Source organism: Callionymus lyra, chromosome 16 (assembly GCF_982586985.1).
Source record: "Callionymus lyra chromosome 16, fCalLyr1.hap1.1, whole genome shotgun sequence".
Lineage (NCBI taxonomy): Eukaryota > Metazoa > Chordata > Actinopteri > Syngnathiformes > Callionymidae > Callionymus > Callionymus lyra.
Genome location: NC_141833.1, coordinates 17,107,625 through 17,127,949, shown reverse-complemented (window position 1 = coordinate 17,127,949; position 20,325 = coordinate 17,107,625). Strand labels below are relative to the sequence as shown.

Sequence of the window (20,325 nt, the reverse complement as noted above, 5' to 3'; positions counted from 1 at the left end):
AAATGATAACAGACGCCATCGACCAAAAACTACACTCAATAGTATTTTTTAAAGACCTGAAAAGAGCATTTGAGACCATTAACCATGATATTTTGATAGAGGTTACATCATGTGTATCACCCAAGTCAAGATAAACTAGGTTCTAATAGACTGTGACCGTCTCAGAGTTCTGTAAATACACACACTGAGGACAATCTATTGGTTCACGATGGAGTTACTAGTGTTTTCAACAAGACGTGCAGGGTTCTGGTGAACCGGACCGGACCTTCATGTTCGGCTACATCCTGGACAGTTGGGAAAAGTGGAGAGTATGTAGTAGAACGTATGTTATATACATTTTTTTTATTATTATTCTTTTGGGCAGGGAAATAAATGCCCTAAAGTTTGAACTTTCACTCATTTTCTACTCGCCCTCAGGTCAAAGAAGGGTGGAGATTATTTTCAAAGTAATCTTTTCATTTTAACAGTTATAAGCAAAAATGTACATCCGTTTTGAGGCGCCCAGTGGAAAAACTACCTCCAAAAAAAGACTTAAAAACATCCAAAGACCTCCGTACTGCTCGTCTGTAACGTCCATCTCGTACTGAAGCCTCGACAAGTATTGTTCCGTAAAAAAAAATTAAACAAGTCTATATTTAACGCTCGTTTGTGGCAGACATTTAAAGAATAACAAGCCATATAAACCGGATTTATGCGGCCCTCGTAATGTCAAAGTATGATCATGTATAAATGGTTCTAATGCATTAACAAATGTATTTATTATTCATTTACATTTCAACATTACACTTATTTACTTTTTTAGTGTGTAATTTTTCGAGTATATATTAATCCCTCAAAACATTTTTTATAAGTTAGTTGAAGAAATGTTTTGAAAAAAAACTCATATATACAAGAATAAAAATGCAGCTTATTTAGCTTAATAAAAGTCACGGCCTAATGACGAATGTCCTTTTTTGGTGGGCGATTTTTTCGTCTTTCTTTTTGCTTGACGGCCCCTAACAACATTCACATAATTGAATGTGGCCCTTGAAGAATTATAATCGCTGACCCCTGGTCTACCGTCTACACTGGAAGCACTCGCCATATTTACCCAGAGTACTTCAGGTTTGTACGGCTTGTTATTCTTCAAACGTCTGCCACAAACCAGCCTTAAATATAGACTCGTTCTTCTAGACGAGGCTTCAATAACAAGATGGACGATACGGACGAGAAGGATGGAGGTTTTTAAAGGGCAACTGATGTGAAAACTCTCCTGACTCATTCACATGTTCAAAATGTTGAAGTCGTCTTCTTCCAAATGCAGTAGTTCCTTCACCATCACGTTGCTCCGTTTTGAAGTTATTACTTAATTAAGTTCTCGTCTGAAATCTCGCCAAAACGAGATCACGGTTTAAATTCAACATTCTGACATCACACCGGTGCAGGTGTCCTCCCCTAGAAGCCCTAAATCAGTTAAGAACCTACATGTTAATAAACAAAATAAATAATTATGTAAACATGGTGAGAGTTACTTCTGCCTTTAGGTGTTTTTTGTAATGTGTACATTAAGCATCAAACCTTATTTTTATGATTGGTTTTTAATGTACAAAACGGGAGTGAGTTTAAAATTTACGCGAGTCCTTGAATGCAACTCATGTTTTTGTGACCAATCAAGTTTTGAGCAAAAAAGAAACATACTGGTGAGTGTAATAGAGGTGCTAGAAAACTTTAAGACACACTTAAATCAGGTCTTTTTTTTGGAGGAAGTTCGTCCACTCATCACCAGTCACTACATAAAAATGAACAAACACTTTTGTCTATAACTCTAAAAATGGAACAGATTACTCATTGACATGAGGGCGATGAGTAGAAAATGAGTGAAAATTTGATTTTTGGGTGAACTATATCTTTACGTGTTGAGACACTTGAGTCCTGTGATCCAAAGGGTTCAGGGGACACTAGTGGACCCTAAAGTACCGGGGTCAACAGTTGACCTGATCTTGAACGACACTGATAAACAACGAACTTCGGACCTTTTTTTGGGGGGCGAGGGAGATAATAGGTCTTGAACTGAGGTTTTTTTTGGAGGGGTGGGGGTCTGGAACTAAGGGTTTTTTTGGGGGGGGGTGGGGGTCTGGAACTAAGGTGTTTTTTGGGGGGTAGGGAGGTGGGAACCTGTATCAGCACCAGCTGAGCTGAACTGGAAACCACAGCCCGAGGGAAGTCCTCTCCTGAACCCTGTCTGGGATCTTAGACTCGGTCAAATGAGGATCCATCACCTCCACGATGAGGGGGATCCAGGAAGTGCGTCCAGACAAAAAAAAAAAAGGTGCCACCGGTGGCTCCAGCTCCAGGGAGAAAACAGGGGTGTCTGGGTTAGTAGGGCGTGTTTGGGTGTTTCTCACCGTCCTTCCCTCGCCTCTGCCGGGCCACCTTCAGCTCCCGGTGCAGCACCTCGATGTTGCTCTTGAGGATCTTGATCTCGTTCTCGCGCTGACACATCTCCAGCCGCAGCACCACCATGCCGTCCTCCACAACTTTGGCGATCTGAGACACGGCCGCCTTGGAGAGGACGTCGATGATGGAGGCGATCTGCGTGCGCAGAGTCACGCCGCCGCCGCCGCCGCTCGACATGGTTTCCCCGCCGGACCCACGGAGAGCCTTCGACGCGGAGCCGGTGCCGGTGCCGGACACACACACACACGGGAGGGTTTCGAGGTTCCGATCCCGCCGCGGCCGCTGTCCAACCCCGGCTAGCTGGGTTAGCTGTGTTGACTAGCTAACAACACGGCGGATGTTAAAGCGCAGCTACCGTAACCACTGGAGAAGAGGCGCGAGGACAATCTAAAAAGTCGGCAGATTTCGCCTCAAAGAATACATTTAAAAAAATGTTATTTTACTAAACAAACGTTTTATTGCGAGAAAATGTATTCATTTTTACAAGCAATAATTCCTTTTAGACAAAATGCTTACTTTTACTTTGTTCATGTCCTAAACGTGTCGCATTTTAATATTTGATATCAATTATATTTTGTTATTTCATTATATATTTAATACATTTGCAACATTAAGCAGCTAGCACTGTTAGCAACTAGAAACTTTAAAATGAATGTCGTAAAAATCATTTATGCAAACAATGACATTAAGCATGATGTCACTCAAAACACTTGATCCTTTAAGAAAAATCTTAAGACGTTTTTATTTGTTCAGGCTTTTCCTTGATTTTCTGGAACTCCTGTTGTGTTATCAGTATTATCTTGACCTTTAAAGTATATACTTTATTGAATATTGTTTTGATTGTTTGAAGCGCTTTGTGACCCTGGTCTGGAAAAGCGCTCTATAAATAAATATTACTTACTTACTTACTTACTTACTTACTTACTTACTTACTTATTAAATACAATATTCTAAATCGATTTGAAGAATATAAAGTAAAACAAATAATATATATATATATACTTTTTTGTTGTGAGTATTTTTAAAAACTCTTTAACAATAGTTATGTTTACTAAGTTTATTGGGTTTTTTTGCGATTACAAATGGAAAGAAACATGACATTGAAATAATATTATCATGAAAGAAATTGTTTCATTGTTTTTGTCATTTTATTATCATTAGTTTGTTACTGAAAATGATCTTATCTGTAGTCATGTTGACTAAGTTAATTCTTTTTCCGGTTGTGTCGAGCAAAGGGTAAAAAAATACATTCAATTAAAATATTTTGAACGTAAAAAAAAAAATCTAAATCTAAACTCTTCAACATAGTCCTATTGATCAAGTTGTTTTTTTTTGCAATTAGGAAATAAAAATGAAATCAAAATATTATTAATTTTTAAAAAAAATTGTCGTATCTTTTTTTTTTTCACACTCATCGTGTTGATTAAGTCGTTCCTTCTTATGTTTAGTTAAAGAAAAATAAATAATGAAATTCAGACATTATGATTGTATAAACGATAGCTTTTTTTATAATAATAATATTTATTAATATTTAGTATTTCTTTGAAAATCTAAATATATATATAAATGTCACCTTTTGCTCTTTTCTGATCTCATTTTATTCACAAAATCATAACAAACATCACTTTAAATTCATCCCGACATCGTCGGCTCAGGCCTGAGAGAAAAAACCCTCTGAGGTTTTAGACTGAAACTCTCCGCAGGAAGCCCTGATCGTCCTTCCTGTCTACTGGGTGTCGCCCCCCCACTCCCACTGACGCTCCCTCTTCTCCCGCCTCATGGTCGCTATGGCGACGGCTTCATCGAAACACATGCTGATGGGACTGCTGCCGTCGGCCGGCCTCGCCTCCTTCGCCTCCTCCTCCGCCGGCTCGCTCTTCTCCCTCAGCTGCTGCCGTAAGGTCAAGGCCGCGATCTTGCAGTGCTGGGGTTTGGGAGGAACCACCGGGACGGCCTTGGCCTGGTACACCTTCAACGGGACGGGAGGTCTGGAGACCACCAGGGTCCGAGTGACCGCCTCGGGCTTCGGAGGTTCTCGTCGAGGTGGAGTTTGATCGGGAAGCTGGACTCTGGATCTTTCATCGTCCGAGACTTCTTCGGCGACCGACTTCACGCGATCCAGCGTCTCCTCCTCCTCCTTCTCCTTCTCCATCAGTCGTTTCTCCTCGTCCTCCATCAGTCGTTTCTCCTCGTCCTCCATCAGTCGTTTCTTCTCCTCCTCTATCAGTCGTTTCTCCTCCATCAGTCGTTTCTCCTCGTCCTCCATCAGTCGTTTCTCCTCGTCCTCCTCCATCAGTCGTTTCTCCTCGTCCTCCATCAGTCGTTTCTCCTCGTCCTCTATCAGTCCGCAGACCACCTCCTCCATCTCGCCCCAGATGTCGGCAGGTTCCTCGTCTCCGCCTCCACAGGAACCGTCGGTCAACATCTCGGCAGCCGACCTTGAATCCATGGCGTCTCCTCTCTGCTCTTCATCGCTTCCTGCAGCCACTTCCTCCTCGTCTTCACTGCCCCGGAGAGGGAAGTCCAGACAGTCCGGAGGTGGAGGAGGAAACAAGTTTTCTTCCTCCACCTCACAGTCGACGTGGAGATGGTCCAGATCGTTTTGTGTCAGCGGCTCCTCCTCCTTCTCTTCCTTCTCTTCGTCCTTCCCTTCATCATCAACTTCTTCAACAACATCTTCATCATCATCAGCATCTTCATCTACAGCATCATCAACAGCATCTTCATCAATATCATTAGAATCATCTACAGCATCTTCAGCTTGACCTTCATCACCATCTCCATCCTCAGCAACTGCATCCTCATCATCATCTTCATCTTCATCACCATCAACATGGTCACCTCCCGTCTGATGGCTTTCCAAAAGTTCATCACCCTGAGACCCCGACCTCTCGTTGAGAAAGAAACACGGCGGGAGACTCTTCGTCAGGATGTTGTCGTCCTCGTCGCTCATGAAATCTTCATCATCATCATCATCTTCATCTTCATCTTCATCTTCATCTTCATCATCTTCATCTTCATCCGAGTCGGGCTCCTCGGGCGAGCCCACCGGCGAGGTCATGTACGGCAGGCTCAGAGACTTGGTGTGTCGGTGGACTCTGAGGTTCGGGTTCGGACCCGGGTCCGGGTACGAGCGCAGGGTCAGCGGGGCGTCGGCTTCGGGGTCCTCGTGGGGCGTCTGCTCCATGAGCTCGTACTCGTTGTGACCCGGAGGCTCCACGGAGAACTCCTGGACCTGGAGGCGGGATGACAGGACTAGTAAACACGACACCGAATTAACACACAAGCTTTATTTTTGCTGATGAGTCTGTCCCAGCTTGTTAGGGTGAGAGACAGGGAACACCCTGGGAAGTGTATCAAGAACAAGACCTTTGATTGTCTTTATGCTCAAATGAGGTCAAAGATCATCTAGAAACTAACATTTCTAGATTAAACTAATCATTTTATTTGTAATTTATTGCTATTATTTATTACTAGTCTTTAAATATGAATAAAAGGTTTTGGTTTTGGTTTTTTGTGATTATTTTTTTTGGATTTTTTTATTTATTTACAATAATCATACAAATATTCAGTATTCATGTTTCAAATAAACTTCCATCCTCTAGATGGCAGCAGTAGGTACGTTTGTGCAGCTAAAGAAACAATGAAATCCTGGAAGATCCTGGCCATGACTGAGGACGAGAGGATACAGTTGACTCCAGCAGCTTTTAAAGCTGTTGTTTGGACATATTTTAGTTAAAAAAAAAAAAAGAGTAGTTACAACTGAGGACGAGAGGATACAGAGACTCCAGCAGCTTTTAAAGCTGATATTTGGAAGTATCTTGGGTTCATACCAAATAAAAGCAGTTTCAACTGAGGACGAGAGGATACAGTTGACTCCAGCAGCTTTTAAAGCTGATGTTTGGACATATTTTGGTTTCAAAACAAATGAAAGCAGTTACAACTTCGTCAAGAGTCATGTGGTCTGTAAATACTGCAACACCAGAGTCAAGTACTCGACAATACTACACATATATCCTCTTTACTACAGTATCACTAAATATCGTATCGTTGCCCCTGTATCGTGATACGTATCTTCAGATACTTGACAACACACACCCCTAGTGGTGGTGATAATGTTTCCGTCCAATCACATGTCAGCATTCTCAACATGACAAGACTCACCTGATAGGGGGCGCCGTGATCCATGTGGTCCAGAACGCTGCAGTCCATCTGGTCCAGGAACTCGAAGTTGTCTTGGACGTAGCCGGAAAGTTCGTCGTCGACTATTTCGCTGGAGTTGAGAACGTCGTCGCCGTTGAACGCGCCGTCGTCGAACGCGCCGTCCTCCACTGCTGCCCCCCGCTGGCCGTCTGCTGCAACAGCAGCCTTCATATCTGAAGTAAAAACAAACACTTTAGTACATTTTTTGTTGATGTTGACGAGATGATATGAAGAGACGAGTCACGACGACACACTCGAGAGAAGGTCAGCGATCGCTGGAGAACTCACCGACGTTCTCGTCAACATCTGGAGTGTCCTTAATGGAGCAGACACTCTGTCCTCTCTCCTTCTTCTCTCCTCTCTCCTTCTTGTTTCCTCTCTCCTTCTTCTCTCCTCTCTCCTTCTCGGTTACTCTCTCCTTCTCTCCTCTTTCCTCCTCTTCTTTCTCCTCCTTCTCATTTCCTCTCTCCTTCTCTTCTTTCTCCTCCTTCCCTCCTCTCTCCTCCTCCTCTCCTCTCACCTTCTCGTCTCCTCCTTCCATCCCTCCTTCCTCTCCACCTCCTTCACCTCCCCTGACCTCTACCTTCTCCTGATCCACGTCCTCCCTCCTCTCCTTCTCCCCGTCCCCGTTGACCCCCCTCTCCCTGCTCCGGTGGACCACCCGGTCCGCCCCCCCGCCCTGCAGCAGACCCAGGGCCAGGTTGGAGGTGATGTGGAGCGGCACGGTGACCATGGTGGGTCCGGTGATGTGCATGGCGGCCCGGCGCCCGGCCCCCCTGGAGGAGAGTCCCGGGGACCTGGACTGGACCCCGTCCGAGTCCTGGGAGGACAAACCCTCGGGGTCCAGCGGGGTGTAGGTGCCCTTGGTGCCTCCGACCACGTGTCCGGTCCCCCGTCGGTAGGTGATGGCGTACTCACTGCTGCCCCCTGCTGGTGAAGACTGGGCCGGCGGGACGATGAAGTTGTTGATGGAGCCTGAGAGAGTTTTTTAGTTTTAATAAATCATCGACTGAGACTTAAAACTGCAGTTTATCGGAAACTGATTTGATTTTTGCTTGAGCTTCACAACTTAATCTTGAAACCTTTAGCATGAATTTGATGTATAATGATAATCATAAATCATAATACATTTATACATTACATACATTAATACATTTTATTTACAAGGACACCAGACAAACAGATTATAAAACGACATTTAAAAAAGACAACAGTAAAAAAGATACAAAAGTTTAAAAGGAAATAATAAAAGTATTATAAGTGTTAGCTGTAAGTGTTACAACGAATAAGCAAGATTAAAAAGATGATGTAATAATTTGATATTTACTATTCCCTGGCTACATTATTACTTGTGTTTTAAAAATGTATACGTTACTATTTAATATTTACTATGTCGTTTTTTATTTAGACAGTTAAGTTCAGTTAATTCTATTAATTTTTTTTTTTTACTTCTGAATTCCCTTTAAAAATACAATTATTTTAATATTTTTATTATATTATATATATTTGTGGGGATCAAGGTTCTTATTATAAATAATAAAATACATTTTCTTTAGTTATTTTACTTGTAGTAATATAATAATATAATATTAGTAATACTAATAAGACCTCCTGAGGGATCAATAAAGTTCTACCTTACATTAATAACTTTAAAATTACATTTAAATAAACAATAAAACATATAAATATTTAAAACTTATTCCGTTTTTTTGTCTTCGTGTTTATATGTTTTAATTTTATTAAACATGATTCTGTTTAATATTAATTGATTATTATATGAATCATAATCGATTATTTATTATTAGTCACTTAAGTAACTTCATTTTTCGTGGGTTGGATGTTGAACTTCTGCCTCTTTGGTTCACTTAAAAGTCACCAGTGTGTCCTTGAACTCACCTTCCTGAGAGTTGAGTGACAGCCGCAGAGAGTCCATGCTCCTCGCCGGCTTCAGCGCCACCGGCTCCTTCTCCGAGGCCCCTTTGGTGGAGTGTTTGTGTCGACGCCTCTGGTCCTGGAACCGTCCTCCGATGTTGAAGATGGAGATCCACTTCCGTCCCTTCAGAGAGCTTTTCCTCCTGACCACGTGAAAAAAAACACAGACCTCAGGTCAGCAGCCGACGGAGCCTTGGGGGGTCGAACCCGTCACTCACTTGTCGGTGCCGTCGATGATGGCGTGGTACGGCCGGATGGGCAGAGGTCCGTCTCCGGGACTGAGGTTCCCGATTTTCTCCAGAGTGTGTGTGGAGGAGAACTGCTTGAAGAACCGATCGTCCTGAGTGGACGTCAGTGACGGAGAGGAGAGAGACTTCTCTGGTGGATCACCTGGACAAAGATGGTCGTCAGTGTGTGTGTGTGTGTGTGTGTGTGTGTGTGTGTGTGTGTGTGTGTGTGTGTCTGTCTGTCTGTATAAAAGTAAGTAAGAATTTTTTATTTGTGTGTGTGTGTGTCTGTAAGTAAGTTAGTAAGTAATTTATGTTTATGTTTATGTGTGCGTGTGCATGTGTGAATGTTGTGTGTGTGTGTGCGTGTGGATGTTTGTGTGTGTTTGTGCTTTTGTGTGCACGTGTTTGTTTATGTATGCGTGTGGATGTTTGTGTGTGTGTCTTTATGTGCATTTGTGGATGTTTGTGTGTGTGTCTTTATGTGCATATGTGTGTGTTTGTGTGTGTGTCTTTATGTGCATATGTGTGTGTTTGTGTGTGTGTCTTTATGTGCATATGTGGATGTTTTTGTGTGTGTCTTTATGTGCATATGTGTGTGTTTGTGTGTGTGTCTTTATGTGTATGTGTGTGTTTGTGTGTGTGTCTTTATGTGCATATGTGTGTGTTTGTGTGTGTGTTTTTATGTGCATATGTGGATGTTTGTGTGTGTGTCTTTATGTGCATAGGTGGATGTTTGTGTGTGTGTCTTTATGTGCATATGTGTGTGTGTGTCTTTATGTGCATATGTGTGTGTTTGTGTGTGTGTCTTTATGTGCATATGTGGATGTTTGTGTGTGTGTCTTTATGTGCATATGTGGATGTTTGTGTGTGTGTCTTTATGTGCATATGTGGATGTTTGTGTGTGTGTCTTTATGTGCATATGTGTGTGTTTGTGTGTGTGTCTTTATGTGCATATGTGTGTGTTTGTGTGTGTGTCTTTATGTGCATATGTGTGTGTGTTTGTGTGTGTGTCTTTATGTGCATATGTGGATGTTTGTGTGTGTGTCTTTATGTGCATATGTGTGTGTTTGTGTGTGTGTCTTTATGTGCATATGTGTGTGTTTGTGTGTGTGTCTTTATGTGCATATGTGGATGTTTGTGTGTGTGTCTTTATGTGCATATGTGTGTGTTTGTGTGTGTGTCTTTATGTGCATATGTGTGTGTTTGTGTGTGTGTCTTTATGTGCATATGTGTGTGTTTGTGTGTGTGTCTTTATGTGCATATGTGGATGTTTGTGTGTGTGTCTTTATGTGCATATGTGGATGTTTGTGTGTGTGTCTTTATGTGCATATGTGGATGTTTGTGTGTGTGTCTTTATGTGTATATGTGGATGTTTGTGTGTGTGTCTTTATGTGCATATGTGGATGTTTGTGTGTGTGTCTTTATGTGCATATGTGTGTGTTTGTGTGTGTGTCTTTATGTGCATATGTGTGTTTGTGTGTGTGTCTTTATGTGCATATGTGGATGTTTGTGTGTGTGTCTTTATGTGCATATGTGGATGTTTGTGTGTGTGTCTTTATGTGCATATGTGGATGTTTGTGTGTGTGTCTTTATGTGCATATGTGTGTGTTTGTGTGTGTGTCTTTATGTGCATATGTGGATGTTTGTGTGTGTGTCTTTATGTGCATATGTGGATGTTTGTGTGTGTGTCTTTATGTGCATATGTGGATGTTTGTGTGTGTGTCTTTATGTGCATATGTGGATGTTTGTGTGTGTGTCTTTATGTGCATATGTGGATGTTTGTGTGTGTGTCTTTATGTGCATATGTGGATGTTTGTGTGTGTGTCTTTATGTGCATATGTGGATGTTTGTGTGTGTGTCTTTATGTGCATATGTGTGTGTTTGTGTGTGTGTCTTTATGTGCATATGTGTGTGTTTGTGTGTGTGTCTTTATGTGCATATGTGGATGTTTGTGTGTGTGTCTTTATGTGCATATGTGGATGTTTGTGTGTGTGTCTTTATGTGCATATGTGGATGTTTGTGTGTGTGTCTTTATGTGCATATGTGGATGTTTGTGTGTGTGTCTTTATGTGCATATGTGTGTGTTTGTGTGTGTGTCTTTATGTGCATATGTGTGTGTTTGTGTGTGTGTCTTTATGTGCATATGTGGATGTTTGTGTGTGTGTCTTTATGTGCATATGTGGATGTTTGTGTGTGTGTCTTTATGTGCATATGTGGATGATTGTGTGTGTGTCTTGATGTGCATATGTGAATGTTTGTGTGTGTGTCTTTATGTGCATATGTGTGTGTTTGTGTGTGTGTCTTTATGTGCATATGTGGATGTTTGTGTGTGTGTCTTTATGTGCATATGTGGATGTTTGTGTGTGTGTCTTTATGTGCATATGTGGATGTTTGTGTGCGTGTCTTTGTGTGCATATGTGTGTGTTTGTGTGTGTGGATGTGTGTGCGTGTGCATGTCTGAATGTTGTGTGTGTTTGTGTGCGTGTGTTTGTGCTTGTGGATGTGTGTGTGTGTGTGTGGATGTTTGTGTGTGTTTGTGCTTTTGTGTGTGTGCGTTTGTTTGTGTGTGCGTGTGGATGTTTGTGTGTGTGTCTTTATGTGCATATGTGGATGTTTGTGTGTGTGTCTTTATGTGCATATGTGGATGTTTGTGTGTGTGTCTTTATGTGCATATGTGTGTGTTTGTGTGTGTGTGCTTGTGGATGCGTGTGTGTGTGTGTGTGTGCGTGTGGATGTTTGTGTGTGTTTGTGCTTTTGTGTGTGTGCGTTTGTTTGTGTGTGCGTGTGGATGTTTGTGTGTGTGTCTTTATGTGCATATGTGTGTGTGGATGTGTGTGCGTGTGGATGTTTATGTGGATACCTGTGTGTGTATCTGTATGTGTGCGATGTGTGTGTGCGTGTGTCAGTGTGCGTGTTTGTGTGCGCACGTGTCTGTGGATGTGGATGTGGATGTAAGTATGTTTGTGAGTGTGTAACTGTGTGTGTGTGCGTGCATGCGTCCATGCAGGTGTCTGTGTGTGTGTGTGTGTGTGTGTGCGTACCTGCGTCGGGGAACAGTTGTGCGACGTGTGACAGGATGAACTCCACCACGATGGACTGAACTCTGACCTCCATAAATGCCGCGGTGCCGTTGAACCCTGATGTCTCGATGTCTTTAGACCTGGATGAGAAAACACACATGTTCATCCATGAGGGACCCGGAGTAGATCTCTACGTGAGAGTCTCCTAAGTCTGGCACGAGACCCAGGACTGACGGCGTCCACACTCACCTGAGCAGGTTGGGCGCCCAGACGATGGCGAGGTTCCTGGCGTGCATGTTGGTCTCGGGGGAGAACGACGCCATCTTGACCAGATGACGCATCAGGAACTCCAGAGTCCTGCGAGACAGAGAAACACCGACGGTCAGCACCGGCCTTCCGGTCCAGTCCTGATGCCGGACCTGTAATGAGGCGGAGGGAGTTCCTTCAGGACGTCCCGGATCTTCACCAGACGCTCGTCCTCCAGCTGCAGGGCCACGGCTTCCTGCGACAAACAAGATCCTTTTATTGATTAATAAAGTTACAAATGTTCCGATAATCTGATTCTCTTTTACTCTTATTTGTTCCCAGCACAACTAGAACTTTTAAAACTGCTTGTCAACTGTATCCTCTCGTCCTGAGTCATCGGGATATCTTCAGGATTTCAATGTTACTTTAGCTGCTGAGGATGTAATGGCTGCTGCCATCCAGCGGAAGTTGAAATGTTGTTGGTTTTTTTAAGCATTTCATTGTTTTTATTTTTATTTTAAATAATTTCTATATTGACAGTTTGAAAGGTCGAAGTTGTTTGGTGTTTCTTTTTAAATAATTAAATAAAAATGTAATATTAATTTTCCACATAGTAGAGTTTGATCAAACAATTCAATTTTAAATTCAATATTTTATTCAAAGTTTTTTAAATTCATTCATAATATAAAAATGTTATATGAAAAAATATATATATAATTTTTGAAGAAATTCTTTTTTTATTAAAAAGAAAAAAAACAATAAACAATCACTACAGAGATTAATTCAAATATTACAAAAATAAGAATTAAATGCTGAGAAAAGAGTAATAGTAATATTTAAGGAGTTTAAATATATAATTATATATATATATATATAATATATAATATTTTTTCTTAACTTTTTATGCCAAAATATCTTGTCTTTTAATATGTTTTAATATTCTTACAAACCACATTCCCAGACCCATTTTTCGGGACATATAACTTGTGTATTTTCATCAAATTTCAGGAATTAAATAACTAAACTTCAACAGTAATTTGATGGGGTTCGTTTAGTTCCATCTGGATTCAAGAAAGTTTTGAAGGTTTCTTTATTGACTTGTATGGCTTCTCACCTGCTTACGCACGCAGCAGAAACTGGAAAACTTCATTAAAAAGTGATCAATTAAAAAAAAAAACAGCTGCTCGGGGGAGGTATGTCTCGTCCCAGTGCTCGACTCTCACCGCGAACTTGTCGTAGAGCTGGTAGGTGAGCAGCGGGTTGGGCAGCTCCCTGAAGTAGGCCTTGCACAGCGAGCTGACGCAGTGGATGTCCTGCAGGTACAGGTCCTTGTTGAGATCCGGACCCCCGTCGCCCTCGAACTCGCCCCTGCTCCGGGGCACACATCGTTATTAAAGCGTGACCTGCAGGAAGTTCGGAAAGATCCTCGGGACGAACCGGAGCTTCTGGATGTTGGACGAGACTCCAGACAAACGGTAGATTCCGTCCACGACTCCATGTTGCTCCACAAACTCACTGCAGCATCGGAGAACCAGAGGAACTTGAACATGAAATACAAGGATTTACAAAAACTTTGATTATCCTCACATTTTATACAGCGGCTGTGGTTAGGGGCCGTCAAGCAAAAGTAAAGGAGGGAGAAAAAAAAAGTATAAAATTCGGATAAATTTAATTATTTTGTCCTATTTTATTTCATAAAAAAACACATTTTTCAAGTATGTTCAATGTTTTTTAATGATCAATAAATACTCACAAAAAAAAAACACATTTTATACTGTGAATGTTGTAAGGGGCCAACAAGGGAAAAATAAAATACAGTTTTATTGATCATGGGAAAAAAAGAATGAAGCTGTAATTTATTTCATTTTATGTAAAGTGTAAAGTTATGCAATGACATAATAAATAAATCAAAATTACCAATTTTATTAGTAATATTGGTTTTTAGAAATATAATATAAAACACTATATGTTTCACAATTATTCCCTCCAAATAAGGGCAGATTAAGGAAAAAAGAGATAAAAAGTCCTTAAACAAAGATCTTTAGATAAATAATAAATTAGTTTATAATAAATAGATCATAATTTTTATAGTTTTACTCAAGGTGGTCACGATAAAATTAAGCTAAATATGCTAAAAGTATTATTTTCTTGTATTTTATATACTTTCTCTTTACTTTCAAATCAGATATAAAAGCATTTCATGTTCACTTAAAGCTTTTTAAAGGTCAATAAAATACTAAATAATTTCAAGATCTTTAAGGAAAATAAATCTTCTTATAAATAACATTTTTAACGACAAAATGAAATTTATGCCACAACGTCGAAGAAAATACATTTGTATTTCAAGGTGTGATGTTTAATTAAGAAATATGATACGCTTTATTTTCACAGATATTTCCCCCAGAAAAAGAACAGGTAAAAGAAAAGAAAAGAGAGAAAGTCCTTTAAAAACGAATATTTTATAAATAATAAAATAGTTAATTTATAGATGATAACTTTTACAGTTTTACTCTGATCTCATCAAGCTAAATAATTAATATTTGTTATACACATTTCTTGAATTTTTCAAATCTAATATAAAAGCACTTATTTTTAGAAATAGTTTTTTTTTATGTGTAATTAAGAAAAGGAAAATATTTTATTATATTTAATAATATTTGTATGTAAATAATGCAAAAGATGAAATATAGTCATGTAATGACATCATAAAATAAATTTAAGCAGTTGTATTGTGTAATATTTGTTTAGAAATATGGTTTAAAACATTTCCCCCAAAAAAAGGAGAAACGTCCTAAAAACAAAGATCTTTAACGACTAACATTAGTTAAAAATAGATGTTTCCCCATCAGGAACATTTATAGACAAACACAGTTGTCAGAAGGTCCAACAGTGGGACTGAGAAGAATAGAAGATGGAGGAGTGGAAAGGAAGCTCGCAGACTAACGACACGTCAGGACGGTGAGATGTCGGCGGTGGCGTCGGACTGCAGACCCCGGACCTCCCTCGGACTCACCTTCTTGAGCCGAGCTGCTCAGATGCTCCAGCAGGTCACATCCGAACACCTTCTCTTTGTTGGCCGCTTTCCTCCGAACCCTCCTCATGACTTCCTGTCGCCGCTCCTCGCGGGGCCCTTGTCGTCGCCGCTGATCCTCGCGGTCCTCGGTCTCAGAGCTTCATCTGGTCCCTCCTCGAAGTCCACCCTTTTCGAGACCCCCCTCAGACCATGGTCCAGGCTGCAGCAGAGGGAGAAGAGCAGGTGAGTTTTCCATCCCACGCACACTTCCTCCTCCTGGGCTCTTTCTCGACAGGCCACACCCTTGCCTCGCGGCTTCTTCTCTCCCACGACCTTTGACCCCGGGACCCCTCCCGATCACCTGGACCGAACACTCACCGTCGACCGGGTTCCGGACCAGCTCCCGTGAGGTCCGGTGCGTGTCGTGATCGACCCCACGACGGAAGTCAACGGATCAAAAACCTTCCTTGACCTCTACCCTTCGACCCCTGCCTGTGGTCCTGGTCCAGAACCTTCTTCTGAAGCAAACGAACGCACGAGTGGAATCAAAAGTTTTTAGACGTCCTCTGAGGGCGAACAAACTAAAGCGTGAACGATGATGCAAGAAAACCACTGAACTTCCCCTGTTGACTTCCTGCGAGCGTTTGCTTCTCTCGCGCTTTCTCTGTTCGCTGCTATGCGACCCGAAAAAAAAAAAGAAGAATCACTTCACTGCTGGTCGCGTCACAGAATCTACCTCGTGTCTATTTCACCAAAAATTATCAAAATATACTAAAAACTGTTTAATTTTGACCAAAAATAATCACTTTTTTATTCAAAATTCTAATGTTTTGACAAATATCTCTCCATTTATTTATCAAAATGTCGCTCTTGATCTTTAACTATACATTCAAAAAATAAGTTATTCTGTGTAATTTGTTGCAAGATGCAGGAGCCAAGGTCTCAAGCAGTTGCCGCAAAATGATTTGCTAATATTTGGTAGTTTACATACTGGTAAACTTTAAGTAAAGGGAAATACTTTTTGAATGGAATGCTATTCTCATGGTAGCGTAGCTGGTGGCTAACAGTGCTAGCTGTGTTGCGGTGAAACGGAGCACCCCGTAACACTTTGTGTTTTTTTTATATGTTGAAGATTAGAATGAAAATTGTTTAAATTTACAATGAAATAAAACGTCTGATATCAAATTAAAAGGTTTTTATTACTTTATTTTTTTTATAAACTTAACTTAAACCTGTTTCCTGAATGGCGTTATCTCGTGTTACAGGGTGGTAAAGAAAAATATACATATATTTAATCACAAAAATGCATAATTTTTTATTAAGTTTTGTCTGAGGAGGGAAATATATTTACCGATTATATTCTTAAACAGTATGTAAGTGTTTTAAAAATGGCTTTTGCTGAATACTTTTATTTAATAGGACGTTAAAAGCAGCTTTCTTTTCGCTAACCTAGCGAGTAAATACCAGTGTTTACGACTGCATTTCGCAGCTTCTTGTTTCCAAATTTCCAAAAACTGTCAAGATTAAATCGCGGAAACTGTATAATGTGCATCACGTGACGTAGCGTTAGTTCGTATTTAGGAAAACTAGATTATTTTTATTCGCTCTTCATGCTTGATTATGAAGCTACTTATATTTATAGAAACTATAATTCCGATTCTGAAAAAAAAAAAAAACTTTAAAATAATCTTTGAAAATGCACCGAACGTTTGTTGAAAGTGACGTCATACGACGAGCCAGAGTATTTTATTTTATAATTTTGTTGACGCCCTTTAAAACATAAATATATTGTCTTCACGTCATCAAGTATTGACGTTATACGACGTGAGTGAGTGACAAGTGACGTAGTCTTATTTTGTTTTATTAAACGACTACACATTTTGTTTTGTTTTTTGATGTGTTTGATAAAACTTTTGCTTATATTTTTAACGTACATTGTGAACATTCACAGGTGAAAAGTTACGTTACATATCGAGCCAAATTTTTTTTTTTTAATATTTAATCATGAAAAGATGTTTTGATGTTACACTAATTATATATGTGTTTGGTGTTTTTTTATTAAAACTTGAAAGTGTATTTAATATTATTATTATTATTTCGTTTTTTTTTTTTTAAGAGCGGGTCCGTCTGTTAATAGTGTCCGGAGGAAAATCCTGACGGAAGCATTTCCGCGACGCACACCTGCTTGAGCAAAAACAAACACACTCGGTAGTTATTTTGAGCTGAAATCACGATTAAATCCAACGCAGATAAACGAGTCTAAACCTCCTCGTTCCTTCTCTGGATCGTCCTCTGGAGCGTGTGATGGAGAGCAGCAGCTTCCAGGCGCAGATGTTGTCCATCATGGAGGTTCTGGCGCAGGCGGCGGCGGCGGAGATCCACCGGCGGGTCGACGACAGCTGCGCGGTCCTGCGGCTGGAGCTCAGCCACAGCCGGCGGGACATCGAGGGCCTGAAGAAGAAGTGCGGCCTGATGGAGGCCGAGCTGAGGAGGAGCCGGATCAGGGTCCGGAGGAAAGGTTGGAAAAGTTTCTGTGAAATATGCTTTATTATTATTATTATCTTTATATTTAACATTTCAATTGGTGTAATACTTAATATCTGCAATAATAACCTGTGTTCGATTTCTAGGTTTCTCCTTCTCAACTGCTGCATCTGTCAGACGGAGCCAGAACCAGTCCTGGACCTCCCAGATCTACGAGCCGGACCAACCCGAGCAGGTTTGTCATTAAGTAAAATAAGTTATTATTATTATTATTATTATTATTATTTTCCGTATTGTGGAGAAATTGTCAACAGTTAGTAGTAGTTATCACGTTAATAATTAAGTGTATTTATCATACATTTCTAATGACCACTTGAACTATTGTTGTTGTGTCTCAGAGTGACCTCCAGGAGGCGCTCCAGGTCCCCGCTGAGGTCCAGGTCAAAGAGGAAGAGGAGTGGCAGTACGAAGACTCGGAGAAGCTGGGTAAAAACATTTTTATGACCCACAGCTGGTGGGTCGGTTACTAGGTTACTGGGGTTTAAGAAATATATCGATTTGTTTAGAAATCATGGGGGGGGGAAAAGTTTTTTACGATTTACATTTTCACAGCGTTTGTTTATTTTTGTGTTGCAATTGAACTTCCGGCCACTTGATGGCAGCAGTCATTACGTCCTCCGCAGCTAATGTAATACAGAAATCCTGCGAGATGACTGAGGACGAGAGGATAGAGTCGACTCCAGCAGTTTTTAAAGCTGATGTTTAAACATATTTTGGTTTAAAAACAAATGAAAGCAGTTACGACTGAGGACGAGAGGATACAGTGACTCCAGCAGCTTTTAAAGCTGATGTTTGGACATATTTTGGTTTGAAAATAAATTAAAACAGTTAAGACTTCGTCAAGAGTCATGTGGTCTGTAAATTCTGCAACACCAGAGTCAAGTACTAGACAATACTACACATATACTGTATACTTGTTACTACAGTATCACTATACATCGTATCGTTGCCCCTGTATCGTGATCGTTGCCAATACTCACCTCTCACTAACTCTGCTTCTTTCTCATGGTTTTCCTGACAGAGACCCACGAGTCTCAGACTCACCCTGAATCCACCGTGAAACAGGAGCTGTTAGAAGTTCCGTACGAGACCCTCATCCCACCCTTATCGTCGGAGCAGAGCGAGGAGCTGGAGCTCCCGCAGGAGATCCCCTCATTACTCGCTTCCCAGTCGACCTCGCAAAGCATCACGATGGTGACGCAAACGTGGACGCACCAGAACGACGAAGACGACGCGCCTTTGTTGAAGGCGCAGCTACAGCTGGGTCGCCCCGGGCCCCCCCCCGGTCCGGCTCCCGACCTCCCGGCGTTTCACAGTCGCGGCAGTCGGAGGACGAGGGTGCCCTGGAGGTCGTGCTCCGGGGAGAGACCGTACGGCTGCACCTACTGCCACAAGAGCTTCATGTTGTTCAACCACCTGAAGGAGCACATGCGCTGCCACACGGGCGAGAAGCCGTACAGCTGCCAGCAGTGCGGCCGCAGGTTCACCAAACAGTTCAACCTCCTGCGACACGCCGTGGTGCACAGCGGCGAGAAGCCCTTCTGCTGCTCGCTGTGCGGGAAGTGCTTCACGCAGAACTCCGGCCTCAAGTCGCACCAGAAGAACGCTCACTGACTGACGTCACTGGATGGAGTCTGGACTGGTCTTTGTCAAATTCAGGGTTTTTAAGGTGTTCAATCTACTAGACCTAACAACGCTCAAGTCTGAAGTCGCGTGACTAGAATCGTCACTAACTCAGACGTAGCATCGTTGGAGAAAGTGCAGAGTCATCATTAAAGGTGTAGGAAAAAATGTGTACACTTGCAAGCAGCACTGTATCGTGTTTTTAAAATTTTATTTTATTTTATTTTTTTGGTTTTTAATAAAGTGTGTATAAATTAATTTTAAATGTAAAATTAACGTAAAAATATCCATGGCGTTTGTTTATTTTTTGTGTGGAAATTAAACTTCTGGCCACTAGATGGCAGCAGTCATTACGTACTCTGCAGATAATTGAACATTGAAATTCTACAAAATCCTAGTAATGACTGAGGACGAGAGGATACAGTGACTCCAGCAACTTCTAAAGCTGATGTTTGGATATATTTTGGTTTGAAAACAAATGAAAGCAGTTACGACTTCATCAAGAGTCATGTGGTCTGTAAATTCTGCAACACCAGAGTCAAGTACTCGACAATACTACAAATATATGTTACTACAGTATCACAATATAACGTATTGTTGTCCCTGTATCGTGATGCATATTGTATCGTCAGATTCTTGTCAATACACATCCCTAGAGTTTGTGTATTGGAAATGTTTTTGTAGCAATTCAACTTCTGGCCACTAGATGGCAGCAGTAATCACACCCTCTGCAGCTAATTAAACATTGAAATTACACAAAATCCTGGTAATGACTGAGGACGAGAGGATACAGTCGACTCCAGCAGCTTTTAAAGCAGATGTTTGGACATATTTTAAAAAACAAATGAAAGCAGTTACGACTTCATCAAGAGTCATGTGGTCTGTAAATTCTGCAACACCAGAGTCAAGTACTCGACAATACTACACATATATCCTTGTTACTACAGTATCACTATATGTCGTATCGTTGAAATGGATCAAATACTTGCTAATACACACTCATAGTCATCATTAGAGCTAGCATAGCTTTGTAAGTTCAAAAATATTTAGTCATTAACGAGGGGAGACTCAAAACAAA

The 20,325-nt window shown here is 41.1% G+C and overlaps 3 protein-coding genes across 3 annotated transcripts in view; 1 reads left to right on the top strand and 2 right to left on the bottom strand.

Moving 5' to 3' along the window:
• LOC148063990 (uncharacterized) overlaps nt 1-2,984 on the bottom strand; it is an 11,245-nt gene extending 8,261 nt beyond the window's left edge. Inside the window, exon 1 of the mRNA XM_087811437.1 lies at nt 2,385-2,984. Within this exon, the coding sequence (XP_087667563.1) occupies nt 2,385-2,613 (229 nt within the window). The 5' untranslated portion in view covers nt 2,614-2,984. The remainder of the gene's footprint in view (nt 1-2,384) is intronic.
• Nucleotides 2,985-4,001: 1,017 nt separating this feature from the next.
• arhgap30 (Rho GTPase activating protein 30) lies at nt 4,002-15,784 on the bottom strand. The gene is made up of 12 exons (XM_087810318.1): nt 15,459-15,784; nt 15,081-15,300; nt 13,505-13,607; nt 13,291-13,435; nt 12,241-12,323; nt 12,071-12,178; nt 11,843-11,961; nt 8,790-8,961; nt 8,536-8,714; nt 6,928-7,614; nt 6,601-6,812; nt 4,002-5,671 (listed from the first exon to the last, which is right to left on the bottom strand). The coding sequence occupies exons 2-12, from the start codon at nt 15,166-15,168 to the stop codon at nt 4,163-4,165; spliced, it is 3,405 nt and encodes a 1,134-aa protein (XP_087666444.1). The 5' UTR covers nt 15,169-15,300; nt 15,459-15,784; the 3' UTR covers nt 4,002-4,162.
• A 1,448-nt stretch (nt 15,785-17,232) lies between these two features.
• On the top strand, nt 17,233-20,316 carry LOC148063988 (uncharacterized). The gene is made up of 4 exons (XM_087810317.1): nt 17,233-17,598; nt 17,711-17,799; nt 17,963-18,050; nt 18,646-20,316. Exons 1-4 carry the CDS (start codon nt 17,385-17,387, stop codon nt 19,236-19,238), a joined length of 984 nt encoding a protein of 327 aa, XP_087666443.1. The 5' UTR covers nt 17,233-17,384; the 3' UTR covers nt 19,239-20,316.
• Nucleotides 20,317-20,325: the final 9 nt, after the last annotated feature.